This window comes from Athene noctua, chromosome 18 (assembly GCF_965140245.1).
Source record: "Athene noctua chromosome 18, bAthNoc1.hap1.1, whole genome shotgun sequence".
In the NCBI taxonomy this organism is placed as follows: Eukaryota; Metazoa; Chordata; class Aves; order Strigiformes; family Strigidae; genus Athene; species Athene noctua.
This window is the reverse complement of record NC_134054.1, coordinates 2950207-2960958: the sequence shown is the minus strand read 5'-3', so window position 1 is coordinate 2960958 and position 10752 is coordinate 2950207. Positions and strand designations below refer to the sequence as shown.

At 55.6% G+C, this 10752-nt stretch overlaps 1 protein-coding gene across 1 annotated transcript; it reads right to left on the bottom strand.

Annotated features, from left to right (window-relative positions):
* Positions 1-751: 751 nt before the first annotated feature.
* On the bottom strand, positions 752-10117 carry LOC141968029 (TBC1 domain family member 24-like). The gene is made up of 8 exons (XM_074922363.1): positions 10078-10117; positions 9034-9195; positions 6173-7208; positions 5738-5896; positions 4263-4326; positions 2730-2825; positions 1745-2021; positions 752-897 (listed from the first exon to the last, which is right to left on the bottom strand). The coding sequence occupies exons 1-8, from the start codon at positions 10115-10117 to the stop codon at positions 752-754; spliced, it is 1980 nt and encodes a 659-aa protein (XP_074778464.1).
* Positions 10118-10752: the final 635 nt, after the last annotated feature.

Here is a 10752-nt window from a genome sequence, read left to right as displayed (position 1 = left end):
TTTCATGTTTTAAAATGTCACGTCTCTCGTAGTCCTGACCCCTGGTAGTCAGGGCACATTGGTTAAGGCTCATATGTATTCACTGCTTGCAGTCATACATCATCAGCCCTTTGCGGTGAATATAGATGTTCAGTTTAATACAAAAATGACAAGGCAGGTGCACAGGTAGGGCTGGTGTATAAACACCAGGTAGGACTTTGCTGATCACTGATGAGCAGTTTCAGCCATGGACAAAAAGTATCTCACGCTGTGCTGGATGGTGATCAGTGTGTGATCCCAGGGGAGTCATGGTAACCTGCAGAGGCTACAAAATTCTGCACTGAAGGGTGGTGCTAGGCTTGGGACCACTGGGAAGCGGGGGCTGAGAGTGTTTCTGGTGAGCTTTGTACCTTGGTGTTGAGTTTTGCCTAATTTCTATAAAATCTGCCTGTGCTGTGGTACCACTGGTTTGCTGTTGAGCCCCAAGCTGCAAACAGGCCAGGGAGGTGGGAGAAACACCAGAGTGGCTCACCTCCCCTCCAGCATCCTAAACTGGGACAGACTGGGTGGAGCAGGCTGGTTCTAAACTGCAGAAGGGGACCTCAAATGTCCTCTAAGGCAGTGCCCGCAGTCCTGTTCGTGGCGCTGCATTGTCCCTCTCTCCACAACGCCGCCACGGCTGACCGTGGAGGGGAGGATGGCGAGCAGAGGTGCTCTACACTGCCAGCAGACACTGCAGCAGTGGCCTGGGAGGGGCTGTCCCCCACAGCACCTAGGCATTCTGAAAGCCCCACACTTCCAAGAGCTGCACCTTGAAGTTCTCCTGGCAGAGCGGGGGGTTGTCGAAGGTCTCGCAGTGCTCCGTGCGTCCCCAGAGCAGGTTGGCGTCGAGGGACAGAGCTTGGCCTCCCCCCCCACCTGCAAAAGCAAGTGAGACAGTTGGGATCTGCTCGCCTCACCTTGCTGCTCAAGGGCCCACCTGCAAAGGTCTCAGGATTGTGCTCATCTCTCTGCTTTCCTTCCTTTGGCCACAGTGCAGAGTTGGGCTGGGGCTGCCCTGAGCTGCCTTCCCTGCTAATCAGGATGTCCGCACTGAGGCAGAGCCCCTGGAGGGCTCTCTGCAGGGCAGCTGGCACATGGCAGCCAGTGCAAGAGGTTGCCCTGGCAGCACAAACTGAATTATTAAACTGCTAAGAGAGCTGCAGAACAAGGAAAAGCTCCTTGCATCCCCACAGCTAGGCTTGCCCTGAACCTGCTCCCGAGCGCTGAAAGGCAGGTAGAGGCTGTGCTGCAGGCATTTCTGAACCCTTCCTGGCAGTGGTGGGGCACAAAGATTCAACTCCTGTGCCCAAGCCAGCATGGGCAGGCAGCTGGCATGTCTGCTCCGGAGGACCGTGCCCGGCCCTTCCTTGGGCTGATACCCACCTGCTGCTCCTCTGCATCCCGCACAGAGCAGAGGAAAGGGCTGGCAAAGGACATGCCAGCCCCAAGGGTGCAAACCTCGCCAGGAGGTTTGGTCTGTGGTGCTCCCCCTCGGCTGGCAGAGCCCCTCTGGGGCTCTCAGAAGAAGCATCCTTGCCTTTGTGCAGTTTTGCACTCTCATGCTTATTTGAGGAAGAGGTGGCTGACTTAATCTCCCCTGACTTTACATTTATATCCTAAACCAGGAGGTCTTTGCCTCTACATAATTATAATCTGGAGTAGAGCTCTTTCCAGCTGAAGCAGCGATGTGTTGGTGGGTGGGTGCCCACCATTCAGTAATTACCGATAATGATCCCTTCCCGTGACCCAGACATGAACATGGAGGCTGTTTTGGAAGGCAGAAGGAAATGCCTGATGGCCAGAAATGGGGAGAGACGGCTTCTCCTCTGCGGTGTTGGCACGGTGAGACGGTTTGAGCTGGTGCTGCGGCCCTCCGGGGAGGAGCTGAGGAGGGATGTGGGAGAGGGGGAAGGCGACCGCTGCCGTGAGCGCGGCACAGCTTTGGCCAGCTCTGGCTTCTTGATGAACACCCACTCATACCTTTCTGTCTCGGGGCGCACCTGGAAAGCAGGAGAAACATGGTGAGCCCTGACACCTCTCCATTACTGGGGGAAGATGGTACTGCCTGGCCAGGCGGGTTGGGGGCCAAATGCTGCGTGTCAGGTCTGCACTTCGGTCAGGGAAGGGAAAAGGTGTCTTGGCAGTTCCAGGGATGCTCTGGAGGACTCTGTGGCTGAGAAGTTGGTTTTGTCTTTGCCAGGCGCTGCTGGAGATAGGCAGACATGGTCAGCCCGCATTGCTGAGTGGGTGCTGGATGGATGCTGGTGGGATACTGGATGGATGCTGGACTTTGCCCCCAGAATCTCTTGGACCAACTCAGCCCGCTCCCTCTGCAGGGACGCTGGGGCTGATTTTGGAATGCTCCATCCAGGAGCTGCCCTGAGCATACAGGGCAGAAACCCACCCCACCACACGTGCTGCTCTGCTGCCATCCCAGGAGGATGCTCCAAGACCCACCCATGGTTACTGCGTGTTGCCTTGGGGGCTTGGGGCAAACCAGCTCACCCAAGGCAGCAGTTTTTTATCTGTTTGCTCTGATCCAGCACAGCAATTTCTGTGCTGCTGCCTCCTGCCAGAGCTAAGGAGTAGCAGTGAGATTGTGGTAAGGAAGCAGCTCAGTGCCACCATGCCCTGAGTTGTCAGAAGAGTAAGGGAAAAAGTAATTAACAAACTCATAAGCATAAACCCAGAAATAAAATGTGACTTACGGTGAACACAAAGCACTCCCCTGTCCCAAAAAAGCCTGATGTTGCCCCACTCTTTTTCCTTTCACTCCAGTCGGAGGAGAGAAACGCCCCACACACCTTTGGGAGAGAGAAGAGGGAGCCGTCAGCGGGGCAGAGCCTGGGACCAGAGCAGGGCCCAGAACCATTGGCTGTCACACATGCATGCAGGAGGGCAAAGGCTCTGTGAGGGCCCCTGGGGGAATCGGAGCCAAATTCTGATACACCAGCTAAATCCTGCACTGACAAGTCCCTGGTGCTATGGATGTGAGTCTGCCCAGCTTCAGTGACTAAGGGGGGGCTCTGGGACATTTGGGGGGTTGCTCTTTTACAGCAGAGGTGATTGCAGTGAGCTATGTGCTGGCTGATTGAGCAGGGCCGATTCGGCTGTGCTGGTGTGTTCCCTGGCCCAGGCTCAGAAGCAAGAGCTGTCTCCCACCCCCCAGCCCAGTCCGGCTCCCAGAAAAGGAAAAGAATAACTGTGTGGCTCAAAGTGTGTGAACAGTATTGCAGCACGCTATGGACAGGGGTCTAGGAGTCCCTTGTCCTCAGCTGGCCCCCAGATGGTGGCAAGGTGGTTGCTTGTTTTATGAGTCTTTAGAGAAGATGTGTTTTAAAATGGCAAAGACTCAGGTAACACTATATTTTTTACCTATGAGGCTTTAAATCAGTCCCAGGGGTCCACACAGTCGGGCTGACCCCGGTGTGGACGTCCTTGGCTTGACTGTGGCTGAGAGGTGGGAACTCGTGCCCATCCTTCATACTAGCTAAGGAACAGAATGAGCTAAAATATGTAGGAAACAAGGTTTTATAAGTCACCTTCTCTTGTCTGCACAAGGCCCTAGGGGGTGGCAGGGTGTTTATCTCCGCATCACGCTGAAGTGTCAGGCTTGGGAAATCAAGACTAGTAGGTCAATAAATCTTTGGGATGCCTGAACAATTTACAGAACTTGCCTCTGCTGTTTGATGAAGAATGGAGAGATAAAATATGGGTTTATGAGCCATGCTCAGAGTCCCTGGGAAGAGGCCTGGTTCGGGTTTTTTTGTGTTATTTCATGACTTTCAAGTATTGTAGAATCTGTCCTTATTTCTCCTCCATTTCCCTTGTGTGGCTGCTCTTGCAATTAGACAGAGATACTAGTATTTAGTACACTGAAAGCAAGTCCTGGCTCAGGCAAAGCATCTGCTGACTTCAGGAAAGTCTGCTTAACAAGGACTTCATGATTTAGTCTGTATCTACAATGAAAGAGTATCTCTCGTGGCCTCCCTCCATCTCACTGACTCCTCTCTTCCCCCCCCAGCAGCACCCTTTAGACCAGCCTGTGTCTAAAGTGGCTCTTCGTGCCAGGGGGTGCAGTTTGTTCTCTCCTGGGAGCTGGGACAAACCCTGGAGCAGGGCAGGAGAGAGACCACGCATCCCCGTGGCTGCTCCAAGAAGTACCGGTGGAGTCAACCACCCTGTCCCCTTCCCGACATGGGCACCAGTGCAGTCCACTTCTCTGCCTGGGAAATACTTACCTCCCCCTCTGTTGTTTTGATGAGCAGCACTGTTGGTTCGTAGCCTTCACAACATGTGTAAAACCTGAAGAGATGAAGAAGGAGGCTGGGTTGGTGGGGGTTTGAGACCCAGGAGCAGCATGCCGCACAGCGAGCCCAGGTGTGCGGTGAGCACGAGGCTGTAAAGGATGGTGGTGGTTCTTCTCAGCCTATCGCTGTGCTGGCAGCTGGCCCGAGGGACCTCGGGGAAGGACAGCAGCAGAAACTCATAATCATGTAGCTCGAGCAGCTTCAGTGTTTATGCAGGAACAGAGGGAGTTGTCTTATGTGACTTCTCGAGTCATCATTTTTGCTTGGTGAAGCAGGTAATAGCTCAGATTAATCCGAACACTAAATCCTCCCACCCTACTACCATCAGACACCAGGCTGGGGGGAATGCGTCATGGGGGGACTTTACCAAATGAGTTTGCTTTTAATCCGGATGTGTTTCATAATCTGGGCTCTGCACCACATTGCTGCCTTGGAAAGGTGCACGGTTGTGCTTCCCAGGATGGGGCTGCACCACTGTGCCACAGGGTGACTGCTTGCCTCTCATGGGCTGGGGGAGCACGCTCGTGTGCTAACGGAGACACTACCATCACAGCCCCACCTTCAAACACCCTGAGAAATGGGGTGTCATGGGCAGCATCCCATTCCTGGACAGCCTGGCATCCCGTCCCACTCTGCACTGAGCCGCATCTCAGAGAAACACCCCGGAACTGAGCACTGCGGGGATATCCCTGCTTCCCCCCCCCCCTTTGCGCCATGGCTGTGGCAGTGTGTGCCACTGGGCCCTGGGTTGTCTCCAGCGCTGACACTGGTCTTTGTATTGTAATTCTGGTTATTGGTCATGACACCTGGGCTCTCTTAAATCGCGTTTAGAGGGTTTGATGTCTTCCCCATAGCCCTGAGCTTTGCCTGCTCTGCAAGTGCAACCTCTCAGCTTAATGTGCCCCTACAGAGGAGCAGGTTTGGGTTTCCTGCCTGGAAACATTCATGCCGAGGCAGCCTCATCCCACTGGAAGGCTTTTGCTGCATCGCAGCCTGGGAAGTCAATGGCAAGCTCATTTTCCAGCTCAGTTTTGAGCCTCAGGACTGTCCCGTGCTGCGTGCCGCTGTGAGGGAGCTGGAGCCCTGGGGATGTTGTGCTGGCTGCACCTGGCCGATTGTAGCCCACCCAGCATGGCGTGGCACATCAGGATGTCCCCCTGCACAGCACATCCCCAGGGCTCCGTGTACCCCATGAAGTGCCGAGTTGCTGATTGCCATCTGACTGAGCCTCGGCCCTCTCTACAGACAGCATGGGCCCAGATCTTGAACTGAGCACAGATGAGTCCTCAGGAGACCTCAGATGTGCCCCACAGACCTGTTGCTTCTTTCTACACCACCACCTTCTGCCCAGTTTTACGCCTGGCCCACCTGACCCCACCTGACCCAAAAGGCAGATGACGCTTTACCTCTGCAGGCTGCACCCATCTTCTGAGGTGGAGAAGAGCAGCAGCGGGGGGAAGAGGGAGAAGCGCTCAGGGATCCAGGACCAGATGATACGCATCTCCTGAGCCGTCACAATAGTGGAGCTGAAGTTCTGCATGTCCACAGCCAGGTGGAAGGACTGCCTGTGCGAGGGAGGACATCCATTACTGCCAAGCTGGGGTGACCATCTGCTTTTAGGGGTGCAGCCCCCATGCCTCAGGTTTTGTCATGCTTTTTTCATTGTGAGCTGTCTGTTAACATTGCTAGCTCTAACTGTACAGTGCTTCCCCCACAGGGGGCTGTGAGGCACCCAGCATAGCCAAAGCTACCGGAGAAGCTCCCCCTGGGTTGTATCTCCACTTTAACTCATAATTTGTCTGCTTAGCCCCAAGAGCTGGCAAACAGAGAGGTGTCCTTACCTGCTTTGCACCATGGTTATGCCCCTCTCCATTAACGCCTTCCTGTTGGCCATCTGGAGAAGCCAGATTTCCTTGCGGGAGAACAGCCGGATGCCAAAGGCTCTCTCTAGGAGTTTGTCGATAGTCACGTGCTCAGCAATGTTCTGCACGAAAGCCTGCAGGTCTGCCTTTATGTCAGTCCCCTCCAGCTCAGCGGAGGTCACCGAGAGCCTGTACTGCTTCAGCAAGGCCAGAGCAATGCGGTAGAGGACCTTCTGCCCCTCCAGCAGGTAAACATCAAAGACACGGATGGCGTAATTGAAGGGGAGGTCATGAAAGAGCCATGAGAGCCATTCAGAATAGACCTCAAAGACGTTCTCAGAGGTGCTGGCTATGAGTTTGTGAGCTGCTGGGCAGTGCTTGTTGGCCAGGTCCCCAAAAGTCATGCAGGAGGCCTGGTGGGCCAGGAAGGACTGGTCAATGTAGCTGGTGTGGGGAGCATTGCTGGCGATGAGGCGAGAGATATTCCCGAAGCACTGAGCTTCATCTTCACTGTAGTGCAGCAGCAGAGCCACCAGAGAGGGGAGGATTGGGCTGTAGGTTATGTCAGGGAAAAGATTGCCAACACAGATGAGGATCTTCTTTAAGGCCATGACCCCTTCCAGGTTGAGGCAGTACGTGGGCATGGAGCATCCTTCTAGGAACTCGGGCAAAGGGTGGGAGCTCACACTCAGCTTCCCAAAGAGACGATTCGCCACGTCCCTGTAGACAAGAGCATCTGGGGTGACAAGCCGGCAGGCGACCTGCTGGATGAGCTGGTGGTAGACCTGAGCTCTGAGAGAGCGGCTCGTTGCCCAGTAGCCTTCTCTTGCCAGCTTCTTCAGCTCCTTCGGGGGCTTGCTGAGGATGTCTCGGGGGATATGTGCCTGTTGCTCCGGGTCTGGCATCCTGTCCCAATCCACAAACTGTCCGCAGCCCAGACAAGAGGAGGCATCGATGTCCCAGGTGTCAGCCTCGGATGTGATCACGACAGTGACTGGGGATGAGCCAAACATCTCTGTAGAATAAAGACCTTTTATTCAATATGCTTCACTGCCCCAGCTGACAGCGTTTCACCCTGGCTGATGGCACTTTGTAGTCTTACAGCAACGTCTTGTATTTCAATAGTTATTCTCCCCCCTGCAAAGGGAAGTCTTCAGAAGGCTTTGCCTGGCTGGAGCTGCTTGCTTTGCCCTCACCTGTTCACATCTGCTCAGCCCCTTGGTGAAACTGCTGTCCAGGGGCTCAGGGAAGCACAGGGTCAGGGACAAACTGGGTGTCAGGGCTGCTTCTCCACACCAAGAGGGGCTCTGCAGCCTTCAAAAGAGCTCTTGAATTCCTAGCCTGTGACCTGCTGAGAGGGGGGTGCAGAGAGCAGGGACACAGTCCCTGTCCCCCAGGGATGACTGTGAGACAGCAGTGTTACAACCCCGAGGAAAACGAGCAGGAATCCCAGCCCAGCTCTGAAGGGGTGAGGAGGGACCCCACGGGCAGTGGGGGCTCAAGCAGTGCTGAGGGCAAGAGGGACCGTTTTTGAATTGTGTCCTATCCCAAGGACAGAGCAGGGCCGGGGGGCAATGTCCTGTCCGGGTCTGGCAGCACAGGACCAGGCTTCTACGGGCATAGACAGAGCAGGCAAAGCCGGCCTCAGGTGTTTACCCTCCTGCTTACCGCCTCCCTCAACGGTCTCCCCACCCCTCTGGCCGCTCGGGTGTCAGAGAGAAGGTGCAAGGAGAAGATGCTGCAGTGAGAGGGATGGTCTGCGGGGTGCCAAAGGGTCCCCGTTTCCCGCATGCCCCCGTGCACCTGGAGAGACCCCATCCAGGGGACAGCACGCAGGGGCTGGCGAGCATCTTGGGAAGCCCCTTGGGGACAGAGGGTCCCCGTGGGACCCTCGGGGGAGGCTCCGTCACACAGCACCATGGCAAGGCTGGGACAGGCGCCAGCCCGGTGCTGGGAAGAGCAGAGTTTGAGCTCCTCCTAGAGAGAAGTGAGAGGCATTTTCCCTGGGGTTGCAAGAGCTCAGCTCCAAACCCTGTACAAGGAGACGGGAGTTATGTCTGCATGAGTGAGATCTGCTGGGTGGTGATAAATTGGCAAGGATAAAGTCGGTTAGTTCACACATTAGTTCTCTGAAGTATTTGTATTGGATGTGCTCAGCTGGGTTGGGGAGGCTAGGATGGATTGCAGTGAGCCAAACCTCTCTGCTCTGGCCCCAAGGGGACACAGGGGGACAGCGCTGTCCTGGTCCCATGTGCTGCATGTGTGGCAGCACATGGTGGCACGTTGAGGGGGTCCAGGGATTTGGGCTGCTCCCAGGCTGAGTCCAGCTCTGGTTCATGCTCTCCAGTTCAGTTTGGCCCCTGCTCAAGTTCAGCAAAACCAGCAGATTAGGTTCAGTTCTGGTTCAGGGAAAGGGCAGCAGTTTTAATGGGTTGCTGACTTCTTGCTTTGAAAACAGTCAGACCCTGAGTACAGTCACACAGGCTTTTAGCCATAGAAATCAGGCTAAAACAAACATTGGGGCTGCAGCAGGCCTGTGTGCATCACTGCGGTCCCCAAATTCCCCTTGTCCTCGCAGCTGCCCACATCATGAGGATGCTGCCCTGCCCGAAGAACTGAGGAGCATCAATCTGAGCCCACTCGGCTGCCGGTGCCCCAGCCCAGAGTGCTGGCTGGTGGCTGCAGCTCTGCCCACCCCAGGACATGCTGGGGAAGGAAATGTGGGTCTGCTCCAGCCCCCTCTCTTCTGCTGTGGCCTCGGCAGGAGCAGGGCCAGCGAGAGCCTCCTGCATCTTCCCCAGCACGAGACATGTGGCGGTCCCCCGCTGCAGCTCACTCACCTTGCCCATGGCCCGTGTTGTGGCCCTCAGCCCGCTCGGCCACAGGGAAGCCACCCGCCGCCCCCCCGGGGGAGCGGGGCAGGCTGAGCCCCACCTGCATCATGTGCCCGGCCTCTGGTGCACCCCGTGGCTGAGTCCTCTTGTCCCTGTCACCTGCCCTCACTTTTAAGGTGAGTGCCAGCCCGCCAGCACAGGAGGTTTATTTGGTGTAAATAGGGTGAGGGGTGGAGCAGCTCCTACGCCCGTGTCACCCCTTCCTGCCCCAATTCTGCACCAAGGCTAGGGAGGGGAACATAAACACTCCGTGGGATGCGATAGCCATCAAACCAGCAACACAACCATTAAATTTAATCATTTATTTTTCCCAAGGATAACCTTCATTTTCCCACTCTGGGGTTCACTCCCTTTGCCAGCGTCACGGGGCAGGGAGGGCCAGGGCAGCTGAACAGCCCTGCCAGGGCAATCGCCCGTCCTTGAACAAAGGAAATATCAACACAACCGGTGGGTTTGCAACCGCTTCCTGCTGGATGGTCCCGGAGGAGTCGGAAAGAGAAGCATGTGAGCAGCTAGTGCCAGGAGTCGGGTGACAAGGGAGAGACTAGGGCCACGAGGACTACGTGACGCCCTTCTGCAACCGCCTCTCGCACACGTAGGGACGCTTTTTGGGGATGGGTGTGCCGGGGCTGTGCCAGCCGTGTTTGCAGCACTTCTGTGGCACTGGCTGGCAAAACCACCAGGGGCAATTTGGGGTGATGCAAACGTGCACCCTGCTGCACCCGGGGCCTCCTATGTGCACAGCTGCTCAGCAGGAGCACAAAATACGATTGTTGCAGCCACAGCTCTGGTGCTTCAGCGTTTCCAATCTGTCCTCCCCTCTGAAATGGGTATTGATTGACTTTCAGCCTCAAAATGCATTGCAGAATAACAAACTGTATGTTGTATTCACAGACAAAAGAGCTGAGCTGAAGGAAAAGTACCCTCCAACAGCTGAGAGACACTCTCAGCAACATGGCACCAATCCACATTGCTACCTGGAGAACTCACAGTTCTGACTGCACTTAAAAGTGAGCATTTTTATAGGCATCTTAAAGTTTTAAAATATGTTTTTTTCCTTAAAAAATGGATTGTTTTCTCCTCTGATAACAGTAACTGTGGGTCATTCCTGCCTTGCCTCTCTGCCTGTGGGTTTGCAGTGTCTGCCTGCACCTGCAGCACGTCCCTGACATCCACCAGCACCACTGGTCTTGGGGCATCTGCCGCCAAGCAAGAGCAGTCCCTCTGCAGACCCTCTCTGTCCTGGATGAAGCTTCTCCTCTGTGATGTGCCAAATTCTGATGAGAATGGCATGGCTGTCCTGTTGCCCCTCTCCTTCCTTTGCTCCTGGCAAGCTGGGAGCCTGAGGAAGTGGGGGCGAGGGGCCATGTCAGCAAAGGGCCCCCCAGGGTGCCGTGCTGGGTGGGAGGGAGCCAAGGGCCTCTTTCCCAGCGGGAGGCTCCTCCTCTGCACCCAGAGCCTGTCTGTGCACTCCACGGGTGGCTGAGCTGCACACACTGCATCTGCAGGGGCAGTGATAACCCCCAGCTCTGCTCCTGGGGCTCCCAGGGGGCCCCCATGCTGCACCCCACTCTGGTTCCTGGTGCTGAGTGGTTGTTTGTTCTCCCTCCAACTCAAACCCTTTTGCTCAGGCTTGTACAGCAGTGAGTCCTCCTGCCTTTCCAC